Source organism: Melopsittacus undulatus, chromosome 4 (assembly GCF_012275295.1).
Source record: "Melopsittacus undulatus isolate bMelUnd1 chromosome 4, bMelUnd1.mat.Z, whole genome shotgun sequence".
NCBI lineage: Eukaryota > Metazoa > Chordata > Aves > Psittaciformes > Psittaculidae > Melopsittacus > Melopsittacus undulatus.
Window position 1 is genome coordinate 20989052 of NC_047530.1, and position 19698 is coordinate 21008749.

General features: G+C 41.8%; 1 protein-coding gene across 2 annotated transcripts in view; it reads left to right on the top strand.

Annotated features, from left to right (window-relative positions):
- The window catches only part of AKT1 (AKT serine/threonine kinase 1), a 76810-nt gene that overhangs the window by 21243 nt on the left and 35869 nt on the right, over positions 1–19698 (top strand). For both annotated transcript variants that reach the window (XM_034061674.1, XM_034061673.1), the window contains exon 3: positions 17629–17757. In XM_034061674.1, the coding sequence (XP_033917565.1) occupies positions 17629–17757 (129 nt within the window). The remainder of the gene's footprint in view (positions 1–17628; positions 17758–19698) is intronic.

Sequence of the window (19698 nt, forward strand, 5' to 3'; positions counted from 1 at the left end):
CTTTCTGCTGACTCTCACAATCCTCAAACTAGTTTCTGGAGGCAAGGAGATTAAAATGAGGGCACATGGCCAAGCAGACTTGAGGTTTTGTTGCTCAAATTTGATTTGGAAGTTGCATTTTGATAAAGTTGCATTCGTTCTGTTTTTTTTTTTTGCCATGGAATTTTTATAATTCTCTCGAATTACCTACATGTGCTGTTAGTGTCAGGATTTGTATGTAGAGTTCTGAATGACCCTTCTTTGAGCGGATGATCAGACCACATCATCTCTAATGGCTCCTTTCAACATAAAGTATTCTATGATTCTTGACCAGTTTGATATTGGGAGTCTCATGAAAAGCACAGCCTGATTCTGAAGGAGAATAACCACCGCATTTATAGAGGTGTTACTTTAGGTGTTTGGTTTTAGTTTTGGTACTCCTTGCAGTGGCTGTCAAACAGAAAATAAATACCAGTTGTGTTGCCAACAGGCCTTTTCAGTGTTTATTGATATATTCAAATACAGAAGTTGGGATTTTTCAAGGGAAAGGTTCAAAACATAAATCTTGCTAGTTTATTACTTGTTGTTAGCGTTCTGGGTCTGTGCTTTGGAACCAAAAGTTGCTTTTTTGCTTTAATTACTAGAATGTCTGGTTTACTAAGATTGTTATATAGCTGAGATGCTGATGGGAATTTTGCTTTCTTTTGGTTTGTTAGTTGGTTGGATGTTGTTGCTGTGAAGCTCCCTGTCAGAAAGTAGAAAAGTTCCTAATGTCATCCCAGCCTGTCACTCTTTTGTAGTCTTGGTGTAAAAGAAGGCAAGGAATTGGGGTAACAGGATGGATGGTGGAGCTAGCTCTGTTCTTTCCTGTTGTCTCCAAGCAAGGCTTCAGTTATGTTACCGATGGAAGTTGAATTAGGTATTTTGAGAGTCGCCTTCAGCAATAGCTGGTTGGCTGCAGTTCTTTGAGACTCTGATCATGGCAAAGGAGGTGGGCTTTAGGTTCACATTGTGTTGCTGATGGCTGAAGTTTACAGCATCAGTCTTATAAAGGTAAAGACCTGGGCCATAAGGTCCAGCTATCATCTGTGATGGACAGCATAGCCTACTGATAGCTGAGGTGACCTGGAAGCTGCATGTGAGCTGAGCTGATGCCCTCTGCTAGCACCAACTTGCAAATTTCTTCCTTTGTCCCAGTCAGTATAATGGCTGTGTCCTTCATCAAGGCCTGTTCATTATGGTTTAATAGTGGACTGTCATCCTTTGGCTGTTGAGCAGCCACTTTCTGGAGTCAGACTCAATAAAGCAGATGATCTGTAAGGTAATGGAGCTCTGCTGTTTGTTGCAGGGTAATAGTCACCTCAAATGGTTGACATTAAATGCTGGTTTATGAATGCCCCTAAGTTGTAGGAAATTATTTCGCAACTGGTGCTCTGGATGGCTGCAACTGGAGTCCCAAAGGACACAGTAAATTTTGGACCTAATTTGCCATTTCACTTAGAAAAGAGAGCCTTTGAGTGCAGTATTGAAGTTTGGCTCAGCCAGAAATGGGAAACCTTGAGCAGTCTCCAGCCTCTGGAATTTGTTTTATCCGAGACAAGATTGTTGTGTGAAGTCTGAAGCCAAGGTCTCCAAATGAAACTACATCAAACCTGTGTTTGAAATGGGATAGCTGTAGTTCACAGAATCACAGAATAGTTGTGGTTGGAAGTGACCCCTGCAGATCATCTAGTCCCCCTGCTACAGCAATTCCAAAGGTTAGGATTTTTTAAAATTTCTTACTGTTTTATAACCTAAAATCTCCAGAGCAGGGAGGGTCTAGAAGGATGCATGTCTAATACCAGCTTCCTATTAAAACTTTCACTCATTATTTTAAAATGGTACTTATGACCTGACATGGATTTTTTTGGGGGTTTTTTTGAACTTCAGAAATTTGATCTGTCTGCCTTCCTTTTCCCACAATACCAGGATAGTGCTGACTATTTTGGAAATTGTTTTCTTTGTTCAGGTTTGGACTTTTGAATGCAAACAACGCTTGAATCTGATATCCTTTTCCATTTTTGCTGGACTGGAAATGCTGTTAATAAAAAGCATACACATTTCCCATTCCTTGTTGCTCAGGGCATCGAATTGAAGGCAGAGCATCTAGGAGCTGAAGAAGTGTCTGTTGTATTAGAGTACCAGCCTGGAACTGAGAATCGAAGCCAGTCCTCTCCTGCTCTGACACAAACTTCCTACTATATGATCACCTCGGATAAGTTTATTTTTATCTCTCTATGCCCCAGTTCCCTGTCTGTAAAATGGTGATAACAGCACTTCCCTACTTCACAAGGATGTTGTGAGGACAAATGCAGCTCAGGTTGAGGGGCTTTTGCAAACTTTGGTAACTGGGAGCACAGATGGAAGAAGGGAAATGTTCCGCATAAAAGCTTTCTGTTCTTCAAGCCCAGTGATAGGTTACAGTGCTTATGTGAGCATGACTTCCACTGAAGTCATGGCTTGACTGGTGCTATGTCTTTTCTCTGAATGTTTCCTTGCTCCTCACTACTGTGTGCATACGAGCAAAGCGCTTGGCGTCCTTATAAACACTATTGTTTGCATCCTTGGCTGCAGGCTCTGAGAACCCAAGAGCCCGGGTGAGACTTGCTGCTTGTGTGTTTGCCAGTGTGGGCTGCTCACAGTGACTGAATGGAGTATGTGCTTCTGGCAACAGCCACCCAGTGCATTTTACAGCACACTCAGACACTGTAAGGAGTTAAAAATATGTATGAATGGATTTTCACTTGCGAAATTCAAACTACTGTAGCAGTTACTCTGAGCAAGCTGTGGACTGCAGTCTGACCAGAAGCAAGCAATTGTCCTTGACATAAACGGGTAAATTTCATAGAAACCACATCCTTTGTGTTACTACTGACAACATAACATTCCTTAACATTTGATTTCAAGTGGTGCTTTATTACCCAGCTGTACATGCAAACATACTTTCTTTGGAAGAATTTCTGTCCAGAGACACCACAGAAAAGTACAAACCTCTTTCCTTTTTAATGTGGACTTCACAGTGCTTGTTTATATATAGTACAAACAGGTAAGAAACAGGAAACCTTATCTGCTTAACATTTACATTGTCACATGTCCAAAGGCAAGGCTGTGGTGAGTTGAATATTTGTTCAATCAAATCTCGCTCATGCAAATTGAAGTGTGTTTTGGGGAAACTTTCAGGCCAGGAGGTGGGAGAGTACTTTGCTTATTGCTTGCTCCTTGAAACATAGGGCTCATGTCATCTTCCTTCTTCACCTGCTTCAATAAATTCTATATTTAGTTGACTCAGCCCATCCACTTGAAGAGGACAAAAATAACGTCAGTGTAATCCATCCTCTCTGTCCTTTCCTCTTCACTCCTTCCCTCCCCTTTCCTTTCCTGCTGCTGGGTGTAGGGCATTCAGTTGTTTGGGAAGTGATGGGTTTTTTTGTTTTGCTTTGTTTCCATACAAGTGGGATTAGGGGCAGGAGAAAACATTTATGCCCTGCAATAAAATAGTTGTGAAGAGTATGCAAAGTGTCAGAGGCACTTCCTCATCTCTTATAACGTTTGCTGAGGGGTCAGAGTGTGCACAGAGTGCGTGGAGGGAGGTGGAGCAGAGGGGTTGGGAAATGACTTGCATGTGGCATACATCTGTCTGACAAAAAGCCAACCATGCCAGGGGATAAATGGACAAACAAATAGTGTTTCTGTTCTGAACTCGAAGGTTGAACCTGAAGTTTGCACAGGAGCAACTTTTCAGATAAGTTTCCAATGGACCTTGACTCCTGTTGTGCAAACATGTAGAAGCTAGCACAGAGGATACTGTTCTCTAAATCCCTGCTCAGGAGAGGATCTGTGTTGCAGGCTCTGCTTTATATGGCTTCTCCTGTAACCAGCAGTGGACATCTAGCTGTCTATCTGTCTATATCAAATCTATCTGTCTGTCTCAATTATAGAATCACGGAATGGTTTGGGTCGGAAATGACCTTAAAGATCATCTAGTTCCAGTGCCGCCACCACTGGCAGGGACACCTTCCACTAAGCAAGGTTGCTCAAAGCCCCATCCAACCTTGTCTTGATACACTGTCTCACAAATCAACATTGACCAAAACCCCCAGAAGTATTTAAGTGCCTAACCACTTGACTTTAGCATGAATTAAAGACAAAATTAGTTCAGCACTTAATGCTAATCTGTCTGTGGATGCTGACTGGTTTTTTATCTGGAGATTGGATAAAGAATGTCCACTGAACTTACTGAAATATTTGCTGTCTGTGTTATCTGAAGTATTACTGTCTTCCACTACTGAGTTGATAGGGATTTGAGGGAAACTATTGTTTTGGTGAAACTGCTTTGAAATAAAGCTTGCCAAGTTCTTGTATCTTGAGCTGAGTGCTGGGTATGTTGTTGTTCCTGACAGACACATTGTCTGGGGATGTAGAAGGAGTATTTGTTCCCACAAAAATTGCCACTTTTTGTAACTTCAGCAATTTTTAGGTTGTGTTAATGGTGGTGATGGGGAGCAGAAAGGTTGAGGGGAAAAACCTTTAACTGGTGCCTAACAGAACTCAAGTTGGTTTTCATGATTTTTTTCATTCAATGTCTACGTTTCAAATGAAAGTAAGATTATTTATTTTTCTTTAGTTTTGCGTTCATGGAATTACTGCAGGACAGGATGAAGAAACAATTGGTTTTGAAAACTAGTTGCTAATTTAAAGACTAAAATTCTCCTTCCTTCCTCTTGCCTGTGTGCCGTGAAAGCCTGAGCCCCATGGCAGTATCAATGGCAGTGCTGCCTCATTTTGACTTGCAGCACTCCAGGTGACACAGGTCTGAAGGACAATTGGATCATGTAGGGACTTCTGTGACGTGAAGTGTGTTGGGCAGTACAGTGGAGCCACTAACCAAACCTGGCTTTCAGGTAGGAGCCTAATTCCAATTTGAACCCTCAGGCCATAAATTTGTAACAGGACTCACTACTGGCGCCTGCCTTGCCGCCTCACCTCACCTCTGTGAGGTGGCATCTGGTTGCCTTGGCCCTTGTGCTTTATCCTGCTGTTAAAGCAAAAGACACTTTAGTTTTTAGGCATGTTAATTCCTTACTTTGCAAATACAAATACGTGCTCTGGGTGATTGAAAAGGAGCAGCCCCCAAATTGAGAGTGCACTTTTTATGGTCCCAGGCATAGTCTGGGTTGCATGATGTTACTGGGCAGGCCAGCCTGCCTAGCAGGCATCTGCTTCTCTCCCTATTAAGTCAAGTCAATATTCTCCAAACTGTAATTTTCACTGTAATGATGGATTACACTTGTCACAGTTTACAGCATTTTGTCCTGTGAGTTTAATAAAATAAAACAGATTCTAATGCTTATTATTTCTGAAGTCCAGTATCTCTGAACTAAAGCTCAGAGTATGCAAGACAAACTATGCTTTAATTTTACAATTGTCTGATGGGACTTTGCGATTTATTTGTTGTTACTTCCTTAATGATGTTGCAGTCAGAGGCACTGTTTTGCTAAATGTTGTGTAAAAAGTAAATTGTAGCACAGCAGATGTTGGTATTTGGATGGATGTCGGTGCAATGGGAGGACAGCAACAGTCATCTCTGTCAGCTGTCTTCAGGCTCGGCAGGCCTGCTGCGTGGTTACTTTGGTGTGTAAAAACAGCTCGTTTTGCAACTGGGAAGTTTGGCATTACATTTGGCACCGAGCCATGTAACTGGGTTAACACAAGTGTTTATCCAGCAATTTTCTCAAAATTGGTAACTTGGAGGAAATGTTTATTAAACATCAGTACAAAGGAAGGGGGAAATATGACTGGATCCCTTCTTTTTAAAAGGCATTAATGTTTGTAATGCTAAACCCCATTTTTTTATTCTTTTTATTTCCCCCACCCCGTCTATCTTTTGCTGTTTCATCATCAGCCTTTTTGCAGCTTACTGTTTACAGTTTCCTTTTTTAAAGATTAAAATAGGGAAGCATACCTGATGAAATGCAAAGTATATACAGTGCCATAACCACCTTTCTCTCCGTCCTGTGTGCTGTCATGAAGTAGGTGCAAAGAACTGGGTACTGCAAATGAAGCTATTTAATTGCCTCCACCCCCTGTTCAGTAGAGATTCTAACTGCAGCATGAAACAGGAGCCCTGATCTGCAGAGCATTTGATTTTTGTATGATAAATTCCTGTAAATTTTATCTTCAGGTTAAGTACAAGAATCCTTGCAGGCCATCAAGAATTTTTCGTAGATCTTTTGTCAATATTGGACATACATCTTTATGGAAAAAGCAATTTAGAGTGCATTTTCAATAAAGAGGGGCAGGAGAAAACAGTGGTTTTGCAAATCAACAGCAGCAATTTCAATTGGATTTTATACCTGAAATTTGGAACCTGTTGATTAAAGGTTCATTGAGAACCTTTATCATAATGGAGACATTTTGGATTAATTTTTCTAGTCTGTTTTAATCTTGTACTGCCCCTATGATGTCTTCGTTGCTTGAAAAGGCTCCCATTTCTCTTGGGAAAGGGAAGGTGATTAAACTAAGAAATTTGGATTCTCTGGTGAGGTGAAGAGAAGTATGTAGATAAACATATTCTCAAACCAGTAATAGCGACCTGGTAGCGGACTTGTGCTTAGGTAATTTTGTAGTCGAACTGCAGTTTTATCACGAAGTACAATATCAGGATGGTAATTTTCATGTGGGTCCTTTTTCTCTCTGCCTCTCTCAGCAGAGGGTGTTGCCTGTACCTCCTGATTTCTGTACCCAAATGTGGGTTCATTTAGAAAACAGTAATTTGCAAGAAGGTCTGCCCACTACAAAGATTAATTTAGTGTGTTGTGGATAAATGAAAATTGCAGACTGCTTTTTGGAAACATTTTTTTCTCTTACCTTGGTACTGAAGCTGATGTTAAAATGGTTTTCACCCACTGTGGAAGGAGAGGAGGAAATAAATGCATGAAAGCATTAATTTGGGAATAAACTAAACTTTATAGCTTCCAGTGACCAGAGGATGGGCTGAGTTTTGGAAGATTTCCTTGTGAGCGCTGGCTCTGCCTGCGAAGTGGCAGGATCAGTGCAGCGATGTGTGCTCATGGCCAGGCTCTGTGCTGGCTCTGTTTAACATATGTATGCATGTGTGTGTGTATTTACACAATGTAGCTTTGCTATTTAAACTTGCTCTGATTGGCTGTGTTTCAAGAGGTCCTGAATGGGGAGCAATATTCACCCTATGGGCTGGGCACAACCTGCCCTCCAGATGCTTGTGTTTCTGCTGGGATGGGACCTGGACCAGGACTGGTGATGGCCACAGCTGGTGTGGCCTAGGATGGGAGTTGGACTTCCACTTCTCCCTGCCCTGCCTGTTCTCTCAGTAGTCCTGTGCCTTCCTCCCTGCCCAGCAGAGATCCAGCTCTGGGGTCACTCCTTTGTCAAAACTCTCCTTTCTGATGCAGCCAGAGTGCATCATCTCCAGCCAGGGTGGATTCATCTTTACTCATGTCTGCCACACTGTTTGCCCTGCTGCTAGGTGCCTCTATGCTCCCCCTTTCTCCTACTGCTTCCCTCCTGCCATATTGGCAGCAGCAGCAGGGTTTTCAGGGTGGCCTTGCTTGGCTTGACTTGTGGGGCAGCAGAGGAGCCCCTAGTAGCTGCTGCCTGAGCTGATAGCATCAGATCAGGGACCAGTGGAAGAAAATGCTGTAACCAGAGCATGCACTAAGCATCTAATGACAAAGCAGGGTGTGCATGCAGGATTTTCTGTACATGTGCATGTACCTTCCTTTACAGAAATCCCTGAGGCATGACATGGCCCTAGATGACCTTCCTCAGGAACATTACCCCAGGTGATCTGTAGTTTGGTTTCTCCCTCTCTCTCTTGTTCTGCCTTTCTCTATCAAGAAGGCGAAACAAAAAAACTCGTATATATGAGTTTGAAGCTTTATTTGCAGCTTTCTGGTGTTCTCATTCTTAAAGTGTGGGAACATAACTCTCATGAACAGCTGCTGAAGTTGTTGAAAGTTCTACAAACCCAAAGCATAGCTGTAACCTGGCTAGGCAAGTGATGTGTTTTGGTGTTTGTTTTGCTTCTGTTCTTCGGGGACATGAAAGTCAAGAGTGGGAAGATGAACTACAGAGAGCAGACTGTGCTCAGTTGCGGTATGGGACTTTTGGGATTTAGGTGGTAGAGGGGATGTGCATGGTGAGGAGCAGTTGTGCTTGAAAAATCAGGTGCAGAGGAAAGCTGCAGCCCTGACCTCTAAAAATGCAGTGGGGCATGTGCCAGGTTTGCACATGGGAACTGGTGTGAGTTTAGGGATGGCTGGGGGTGCAGAATGATCTTTGTTTTTCCCCTGGGAATGGGAGCAGTTGCAAAAGAGGAGATTGGAATTTTTGCCCTCTATTCCCAAAACAACAGTACAGGTCATTGCAGGCTAGGAAGCATTATTCAAGCTCCCATCTTCCTGTGCCCATCTGTTTTTTACTTCTGTGTGATATATACTTCTATTTTTTTATGCCTTTAAAAAAAATGGAAAAAGAAAATTGCCTTTAACATACTGAGATGCTGTTGCAATGTGAAAATTAATTCATGGTAACAGTGTCAAGGTAGGTCAGTCTTTATTCAGGTGGATCTTCATTTCATTCCTGCCTGTGAAAGGAACAGCTTTTCATGTTACTCTCTGGAATGCATTTCTCCTGGAGCTTTGAGCAGCTAGGAAGAGTTACAGCTTACTAGAATAGATGACTTTGGGGTTCAAACTTAATAGTCACAATTATAGGTATGTGTTTTTAGTAGTGCATACATATATTCCAATATTACAGGGCTAAATTGCGATACCACTGGAATCCAGCCTGATTATACTGAGACTGAAGATCTTTGCTGGTTCTTGTAAAAATAAATGAATTTTAGCAGTGTTTAAAGTGACAGAGGTGTGTCCAGCTGAGTCTGTGTCCCTGTTGGGGCAGTGCTGTGGATTGTGCTTGGTTTTACAGTGATGAGACACCTAACTCCAAGGCACAAAAATCCTTGGCAAGGTTTCTTACACCTGCATTGCTTGGCTGGTCTTAGCATCAGAGCTGCAGCGGCTTTGTGCACTCATGTTACCCAGTGGTGAAGTTGCTTTAATAAATTCTCAGTATGCAATTAAGTTATTTTGCAAAATTCCTCTGAACTGGGGCAGGCACTCCCGTTATCTGGAGGCGACTTTCCTTGCTGAGTTTGGGGTAGTGACTCAGTGAAAGTTATCTCTGGAATACTAAATTTGGAGGTGTAACCAGGAGGTTGCCATGATAACAAATATTAGAACTTGCTTTCTGGGAAGTGCTTGTAATTTTTCCATTGATGGCCATTAAATGGCTCAAGATAAATGAAACTTATTAGAACTAACATGGTCTTCATGTACTTCTCCAGGGTTTTGCAGACTTGGTAGTGATGAAATGAAGAAGGGAAGTCCAAATTAGTCCCAGACATATAAATAGCACACCCTTTTTTATGTTTCTTCTTATTTTTACCATTGAAATATTTGTTTAACTTGGCTTTTATGCATCTTTCTATGAAATATTTACCCAGTAACTGTCTGTATAAACATGTTTAAAATTCCGCATTGATTTTTTTTCCTTGGCACTCTTAAAAAATTTCCTGATGCACAGCATGATCACACAATTACTGCTAGAGCTTTTATTGTAAGTGGCCTAAACCAACTCTGTATTTATGTTGAAAATTAGGACTCAAACCCAGAAGCTGAAGGATAACAATACAATGTGCTAATTTCTCACCCTCCATAAATTGTTCTGCAGCTTAGTTTTCACAAATAGAGCTTTTTTTTTTCTGTTTCAGACCGCTTCTGAAGTTGGTCCATATCGTGTGTTTTGGAAAAGCTGCTGTTTTCATAAATCTCGCCCAGTGTCCCTTAGCCTTTTTTTTTTCACCATTTTTTTTACAATTCCCTGAGGTTTTGAATTACTTTATGAATGACCCAATGATCTAGTAATGGGAGCCTAGAACAGCGAGCCAGGGGCTCACTGTGAATGTTTTCTGCATGGCTACATCCTGCTTTTTCCCTCCCCTGCTCTTGCTTTCCCGTGTGCATCCACCCACCAAGTTACCAAGCTCACCTCTCAGCTTCACCAGCTTTGGGATTTTAGTGGGGAGCCTCTGCTGAGTACTTTCCAGATTTAATGTTCGCAAAGCAAATAAATGCATCATGAAAATCACTCTTGCCTGAGTCTTTGGCTCTCCTAATCTTTTTTAATGGGGCAGAGTGGGGGAAGGAAATGAAATCAATTTTTAATCAATTAATGATGCTTTTCCTGAATATCCTCTAGTGTTGGCAGCCCTAGGAATACAAGCTAAAACTGCGCTTTCAGACTGACTTTGTTTAATCTCTGGAAGAGCTTTGGTTTGTGTGTGTTTCATTGCTTTGACCTCTCTTACACTATCTGTCAGTCTCTAGACAGGATTTACTGAAGAACAGAACTGGGTATATCATATTTGAATAAGGCATGTGTTCAGATAAACGCAAGAGTCACAACTAAGGATGCTTATGTTAAGAGGTAAAGTAATTATATCAGCTTTTAGATAATGTCTAGAAAAGCCCTGTATTGTTCTAATACACCAGGGTGTGGTGTGTTTGGTGTTTTTGGTTTGGGTTGTTGTTTTGGTTTTTTCTCTGTATTTTTAGTTGAGATCATAAAATCTTTGGAGGATTAAGTCACACCTTTTATATAAACACATGCAATGTATTTAAGAGCTGGATTTGCAGAAATACTGATTGTATTAACTTCGGTGTGAGCTCGAGGAATAGGTGTGGGTACCTCCCTTCTCTAAGGGAAGATATTAAAAAGTTGCAGAGGCTTACTAGTTTCAGTGCCTTGTTAGCCGCTTGTGCTGTTTTCCATTATAGGTAAAAATTACATGGGGAGAAATAATTTTTCCAAGCATGCTTAATTCATTTCAGTGAATCTGACACCTCTGTCATTTTTGTATATTTATAAATATTAGATATTTGGGCATCTGTCAAAAGCAGAAGATACGTGATGGCACTTTCTGTTACAGGAACTTATTTTGTTAAAATGCCGTAGCTGCTTGCAAGTATACTGCAGAAAAGATTTCTCTAATTGTGTTGGACACCTCATGGTAATTTTAAGTCCGTTTGCTCCCACCATGAGGTAGTGGAGATGCAGTTCACTCTGAAATTGTTTTCAGTGTAGCTGAAGAAGTCACTTCATACTTCCCTGTAATTTATGTAGCTATCCTTAAAACTGCTATTTTTTTAATGAAACTTCATTTACATCTTCTCCCACTGGAGACAGCTGTAGGTTAGTACTAGCCTGACTAAGCTGTGCCAAAGGTAGGAGTAAGGAGTTTTTTGCATGCTGATTAATTCTCTTTTGCTCCTTTGGGAATATCTGGTATTGCTTAAATTGATTGCTGTAAGCAATATGGCAACATTTTTGACCTTCTAAAGCTGAAATTCAGCAAAAAAAAACCAAAAACCAACCAATCGGGGAGGGGGGGGGGGGGCAGGACACGAACGACTGAGAACGAGAAAACTCTGAGGTTTACATAACCATACGGTTGAAATACAGTGATTAAAAAATATGGAGTTGTCATCTTCTGTAATGGTGGTGTTGGCTGGTAATCTCAAACCCTTTGACAGAGATGGAATTGAAGAACGCGTTATTTGTCTGTCTCCTTTATGGAGAACATATTAGGTGAGAATTTGTTTTTCTTTCTCTGTAATCTGACTTTTCATCTCTCCTGTGGCCTAGCTTTGTGAATCAGAGCACCCATTCCTTGCCTTTGTTAGGTGTTCCCCATCTGCACTGTTGTGTAACTAAAGACAGAGGTAGCTTCCAATACAATTGTTTCTCTACACAGTGCACCCATAGAGCTTTGTGGGAAGCCCCAAGCCAAGGCTGTTTGTTGCTTTCTGAAGTTAATTTAGAGATGTGGGGTGCCAGGTGACCAGGAGTAGTCCTCATGGGGCTGCCTTTGTTGCTTGAACGCCAGGCCGCTCAGCCATCCCCCTTCGCTCCCCTCTCTCCTCCCCTCCCATATTCCCCCAAGATATGATAATGAAGCAGGTGCCCTGTATGGCAGCTTTCTGTGAGCGTGAGAAACGACAGTAGGTTTAGAAAAGCCGGAGCCGAGCCGGAGGAGGAGGCGTTTCTTCTTAACCTGTTGGCAGTCACGTCACTCACAGCCATGCGGGCTGCCGGCACACTCCACAACCTTCCAGCTGCCCGAGGGAGAATAAAGCGGGGAGCGGATTTGCCGTGCCCCAAATTATCCCATTGCAGCCATGGGACCCCGCATTAGAGAAGGCAGCCTGCGAGCTGCGGAGCCCTGGCCTGGCGCAGCCGGGCGGCAGGCTGACCTCCTGCCCTGCCGGGGAGCGTGCCAGCAGCAGCCCTGGCCGCCTCATTGACATTCAGGGCACAAGCGGTGCCTCCGCAGCTGTACACTGGAGGTGGCGGCTGAGGAGGCATCCAGAGAGGGGCCCAAAAGCATCATCAAAGAAACTGCCCCCCTTCACTGTGCCTCTCAATAGGCAGACAAACCAGAGATCCTCTCACTGAGCGTGTTGGGAAAGACATAACCTCCTTTTTTTCCCCCCCTTTCTTTCTTTTTCTTTTCCCCAGAACCTGGCACTGTGCTTAAATATCTTGTTTTGACAGTTTGTTGAGGAAAGGGAAGAGTGGTGCACCAGCCTGGTGGGTGTCTGTGCAGCTATTTTTAAAAAACAACATATTTGAACTGAGAGTTTTCATTCGGGTCACCCTAGACTTAATTTTTTGGTGTCAAGTCGTTAAGATCCAGAATTAGCTTGCTGTGTTTGGAAAGGGCTTCCTTCCGAGTGCTTTAGAAATGCAAGGGCAAGTTTTCAAGCCTGTTTTCTGTTTCCAAATCTGTTTTGATTTCAGTAAGTTTTGAAGTGAGTGGACACTTACCCTATTTACTCAAGCAGCACAAACTAAATCTGACCCGCTCTTCAGCACACATGAGATGGCAGGTTCGAAAGCTTCATGTCTTTAAGGAAGCTGGCATCTGGTTCACCAAAGCCTTATTAGGCCGAAAGGATAAAGACTACTTCTCATAGCCATTGAAGTCTCAGAAATGAGTCACTCTGCCTTTGACTGATGGCACATTAACGCTGCAATTGGCGTAACTTTCGTGTTTCCCTTATACAGTTCAGGGCAGTACAATCAAAGAATGTCATATGTCTTTGGAGTGTGTGGGAATGTAGGGAAAGCTTGCATAACTCAAAGTTCTAATATTTTGAGTGTTACCCTTAATTGTAATTAATGGTGATAGTTTGGATGTTCAGAGCAGAAAGTTTAATGCATTATTTATCCATGGATTTGTGGTGGTCACTTGAGTGCATGTCATATAACTGAGACCTTGTTTTCAGTTGGTTCTCCTGGGCTTATTGGGGTTACTTTGGGGCATAAGAAAGTTAATAGTTGGTCCAGCACTTTTGGGAATATCGAGGGTATCACTGGACGCTGACTTAGTTAACCTAATAACTTTTTATTTTCAAACCATTGGAATGTTTAAGTTGATAAGAAAAAAGAAAAAGCAGAGGCTTCTTAAGTATAGTCTGTTCTGAATTAAAGGGTGTGGTGTTGGCTTTGAATGAGCTTGATGCAGCAACAAGCATGCAGCAGTTGGTAAATAAAGATGGATTTTCTTTTGTTCTGCTGGTGCTTGCTGCTCATTATTCTCCACTTACCCTGTGAGCTTCCCAGGGAGTGGCAGCTGTTTCTGATGTTAGACACTCTATCAGTGGTAGACAGCTCCAGATTCGGTGAGGAGAGGAAAATAACCTAACCCTGCATTATTGTAAATCCTCAGTAGAATTAACTTTTCATGAACCAAAAGAGTTTTATGTTTAACTTTTTCTGAAATATTCAAGCGTAAGCATGCTTTGCTGTATGTGTTATTATGAAAAAGCTTTTCTGGCATGAGATGGATTTACATTCTAAGTGTGTGTTAAGTGTTATAATGTGCAGTGTGTGGGGGCAGACACAAGGCAATAAAGGGAAATTGGTCTATAACAATCTTCATGTATAGTTCCAGATATATACAGTTTGGGAATCTTTGCAATTTGGAAATTGCTTGGAGTAAACAGAATGGTACATAAAGATTTTAAATAATAAAGCTAGCAAGCTACAGAGTAGTCTATTTGGTTCCAGGATTTTATATGTAGGATTTATAACCCATGCTTTTGCTTTCCTGTCTCTGCAGTGTTAGCATTCTGTTACTGAAAACAAAGAAGGCTCTGCCAGGGCATTACACAAGCAATGAATCAGAGAGGAAAAAATGTTTTGCTTTGTAAATTGTTCATTTTTCCATGGTGGATCATTATTATTTTTTTTCAGTGTTGTCTGATAGCATTTGCTATACATGCTTGCATTTACTGTATTCAGTACAGTTCTTCCGGTGTGACTACATAACTGCGAGAATTGGTGACTTCAAGTAGCTTCTTGTAATTCTTAAAAACAAAAACACAACAGGAACAACCACTCCTTTGCTGTGAAAATTCAAGGATTTCATTGCTGCCAGGCGTTTTGCAAAGACCATTCTACCTGGACCTTCCCTTAGCTATTGCTTTAGCTGGCTCTGGGTCCTGATCCACCTTTCAATTTGTAAAAAAATAACATGATTTTAAACTTCTTTTTCCACATATCTGGAGCTTAATGAAACCTGTAATATGGCAAGAACACACATTACTTTTTTGCAAATTGAAAGGTGGATCAGGACACAGAGCCAGCTAAAGCAATAGCTAAGGGAAGGTCCAGGTAGAATGGTCCTTGCAAAATGCCTGGCAGCAATGAAATCCTTGAATTTTCACAGAGAAAGAGTGAAGGAAGAGTGAATGTGGAGGAGGATGCTATGTATGTATGTATGCAATACACCATTTTAAAGACTGTGTGATTAATTCTGTTAGATGATATGTTCCTAACAGAAAAACAGATTGGTGGAATAAAGCTGTAAGAGAGTATAAGAGCCAAACATAAGCATCTAATCTAAGAGGAAGAGTCTCTTGTGACAGTACAGTGTAATTTTGTGCAAAATTATGCATACTTTCTGAAAATAACCAGATAATAATTTCAGAATCTGCAAAAGAATGTATGTCTTTATAAATACTGAGGAGAAAGATGCATAGTGTAGATTAGGAAGTAAGAGAAATGGAAACTGTCTTGCCGCTCTTATTTTTCATCACATCCAATCTGAATTTAGTCCTAAATGCAGGTATGATAAGGGTATGTGATGGTGTGTAGGTCTTCTGCATCTGCTTTAGGCAAGAGAGGAGAGTACTGACAAGTATGTAACAGTGTGTTCCAAAATCATGATAGTCTTGGCAGCTGTCTCCTTACCTGGAAAACTTCTTGTCAAGAGCTAGGTTGAGCATGCTGTGCATCTTCTTGTCCCTGTAGTCACATCACTGGTGTAATAGTAGCAAGGTTGGAGTAATCTCACTGACCTGGGCTGAGTTGGACTGATAATTTAAGTCTGAAAGGCTTCATAATCTCCTACTGATCCCAGAAAGTTTTCAGCTTTTAATTAAGGTCAAAATTAAAAAGATGATGAAAACAAAACCTTTTATGCTTGCTGCCTAGCTTGTAAATGTTAAACTGTGACAACTATAGGTGAGGAGTTCTGGAACTCCTAAAGCAATGATGACATTCTTGTAAATCCCTTATAGGTTAGTATAATGCAGCTGTAACAGATGTCTCTAAAAGAAAGACTGAGGTTTGTGCTCAGAGATTCCTTTTCCTCTCTTCCTTGTCCTGCTCCCTGTTTCATCAGTGCAAATTGATGTTTTTGCAGACATGGCAGCTGGAAGGGTGGCTCTGTGTGACTCTCCACCAATTCAGTAGCTCTGTTTTTTGCTTTAGATGAGAAAATTAAAAGCCTAATAAGGGCTGAACAGGTGAAAGCAGCAGCTAGGGGTGCATATGCCCCTGGCCATGTGGCGTTGGTGTTGGGATTACGTGTGCTTCTGTATGCAGAAGAAGAAATGGCACAGCTGGTGCCCAAAGCAGGTTGAAACTGCACTGCAGAAGGAGAGGTGGTCTGTGAGGAGAGGAAGGAGGCGAAGCAGCTGCAGGGGAGTTGCTGGGGCAGGGTATACATTGCTGGGAGAGAAATTACCAGCAGGGGAGAGCTAAGCAGCAGGGAAAGAAGGTGTGAGCACAGCCTGGTAGAACAGGAGAGCAGCAGAAGGTTGCCAGAGCCAGTAAATCTGGGGAACCTTTTCTTCTCGCTGCTCCTGGTTGTCATTTGTAGAGCTCACTAGCAAAAGAAATTGTGGGCACTGGGTACCAGCCACTGCAGGGGCAGCATCACAGGGTGTGCAAGTCTGCTCCTACTGCAGCAGACCAGACAAAAGCTTTTATTCTAGTGTGCTCCCTCATCCTCTCCCTGGTGGTGAACAGACAAGTGAGAAGACATATAGAGGGAGGAGGGTATAGCAGCTGGCCAGCTGTGGGTGCTTTGTAGTGACCACTTCTTTATTTAATGTTTTAAAATCAGTTATTGTTGGGATGAGCAGTGTTGGAAATGTGTGGCTGGTACCCTGGTTTGAATAGCACCTCAAGTGGGGCTTTTGTGATTCACCTGCATAGAATCATTACTGCAGGACCTCGTAGGACCTAGAGGGCCAGCTTGACAATGTGTAAAGCTGTTAGAGGTTCTGGAGAGACTGCCGGAGAAGGTGACAATAGGGGCAGTGAGCCAAGGGGGAAACGGAGGTATGCTGACAAAGTCACCCAGAAGAGCCACAAGTGGAACCCCTGTCTTCCTTCCCTAAAGGCCATCTGAGTAAATCAGTAAATAGTTGAGGATTTGATCAACTGTTGGTTTTACTCTACTGCTGGACATCTTGAATGTGACTGTATCACAGTCGTGTGACTGGCACCTGTGCAGGTTACTCAGATGAACAGTAGCATGGTGTGAGCAAGGAATGATTTTTTCTGTCAGAGAAAGGTGGAATATCTTTCACAATAGATGCTTGTTTTCTTCACTGTGGTAGCTATACATCATCCAGTGTTTTCCCCTTCATATTGTGATATATCATCTCATGTTTCATGCTTGAGATGTCGTGAGAGGAGTGAGTGATGTTATGTAACATAAGCAGAGAATTATCTTTTTGTGGTCTAAAAGTGACTTGGTTTGATAAAGCAGTTGACTAATTAGTAAATTACCCATTGTTGTTTAAAATACTTGCGCTGCAAAATGTAAATGAAAAAAATTTCTCCACTTGTCAGTATGAAAAATGACAATAGCAAAAATAATGCATAGGACATCTGCTCTGATTTTTTTAAAATTTAAAATGCATTTAAGGCAGATGTTGCAGAATTTGAATGGAAATCGGAGTTGATGGAAGAACAAAACATAGCTGTTTACCTTTTATGAAGTCCCATTTTCATGGTTAACATCTGACTCAGTGCCTGTATTTTTCCACTGTTTGTATCAGAATGAACTGAGTGTTCTTAAAACTGCTGCTATGTCAGGATGACATATAGTTCCAATATTAACAAAAACCCAAGTATTGGCAAGTCAGTTTGGGGTGCAGATTTTGGAGTGTTTTCTGATCTTCTCTCCCTTTGCCTATCCTTTCTTTGCAGGAGAATACATAAAAACATGGAGGCCACGGTACTTTCTTCTAAAGAACGATGGCACGTTCATTGGCTACAAGGAACGACCGCAGGATGTTGACCAGCGAGAATCGCCTTTAAATAACTTCTCAGTAGCTCGTAAGTGTTTTTACCTGCTCTCTCATCCAGTCTGAGGGATGATGTCTTCTTTTAGTCATAGCACTGGTAAACTGCATCAGTAACATCAGAATCTGCCCAGATTGAACACTTAATGTGTTTATTTGAAATGTAACCCCTTCATGTGTTTCTCAGGAATGATGATGGTGTGAAGTTTTTTCTAGTAATTTACTATTTCTGGGTGTAGAATAAAATGTGTTCATTTGTTAATATTTTATATGTCTGTTATTCAGCAAGTTGCTTTAAGGTGAAAGTTCGCCCAGGTGCATGTCTTGATACTTGGCAGGTAGGCACAGATGAAGTGTTTCAGCCTCTGTTCTGCCACCAGGTCTGGTTTCTAGTGGCACTGACGTAGGTCAAAGTTATTTGATTGTTAGCATAAGAGAATACAGAGCAAGTACTGTTTTTAATGAAATGCACTGCATTTTTCTGAATTTTGAACAGAAACCAGTATTTCTTCTATTAGAGCCAGCAAAGTGGTTTGGAAATAATGACATCTCCTAACCTCTGCACTCTGTCCCATGCAAACATTTCCGACTTTGCTCAGGTGCTGCAGTACAGGATGTGATAGAAGACTCTGAAGAGAATTTCCTTTTCTTGATCATGTTTTTAACCTTTCACTATATACTTCCAGCTTTTATTTTTCTCCTGTTCTTAATCTTTCCTGTCTCATGATTTGCCTGTGTCTCATTCCACCACTTAAAAATAGATCATTATGGCACCTGTTATTAACAACAGTCTGTTCTGTGTTCCTGATGACTAGTGGAAGTGAACTTCTGCAGAGAGAAGGGTAGGGAGTTTCCCTCTTCATTACAGGGTAGCTTGAAATATGTGGGGTTCATCTTTGTAGTTGAACTTTAAGCAGACAGATTTATTTTGGAACACCCTGGGTCTGGAAGAGGGCTGGGAAGCACTAGGAATTAATGCAGATGTTAATTTTTTTTCCACTGGTAGCAGCGTATACCAGTTCTGACTGATGATGGGAATAAATAATGGATGTGCTGTTGCCTGGTTTCTCTGTGCAGGATGCCAAGAGTGCTTTGGAGTTTTTGTCTCATTTTATAGAGGGAATTGTTGTAGTGTTTTCATTTCAGTAATGACACAGTGCTTTCTTCCTCAGACTGGTATCTCCTTATGGATCAAGAATGTAAAGAAAAACAGCAGAAAGCCATTAATTCATAAATTAATTCAGTACTTGGTCTGTAGCCAGAAGCTTTTAAAAAATGCAGTATTTGCAGGACACTTCTATACTGTTGCAGCTAACTGCATTACTTACAGTAATTATTTGCTGTTGCTCTGTGCTTAGGAGTAGAAAAGATGCATCCTTTGCCTTTTCTTTGTCCAAGTTGCCTTCAGAATGGGTTAACTTAAGTCGGTTTTTACAACAGGAATATGGTGTGCTTTTTTTTGGCAGATTGAGCCCGAGTTTGTTACCATGGTGTCAGAGCATTGTCGAAAAAGACTCAACACATGCTTTTAGAATAAGATGTAGCTGCCATAAGAGGGGTGGCAGGGAGGGTGCTGAGTGGAAGGATGTTCCTACCAGTGAGTCTTGCCTGGTGAACCAGTGGCAGGTCAGGAAGCTGGGGGGAGCTCCTTGCTAGAAGTCATTATTGTGGTTTTGGGCTCACAGAAGCAGCTGTTGCCCCACCAGGATTTAATTTCTCATGTAGGCACTGGCATGCAATGCTGCCAGCACCTGATGTGCAGTTCCCTTCTGGGTACCCTTCACACTTGAATCATTTGGATGTGTTTTGCACCACAAGTTTTCCCTTTGAACCTTCTTGCCTGGTGCTTTCATTTAGGTTAACTTGTTGAGTTAGCATGAGTGAACTCAAGCTACCTCTGGAAGAAGACTCAGGGCAGAATGCAGCCTTGTGCCGCAGAGGCAGCCTGTAGAAGCCTCCTGCCAGTGAAAGGTGA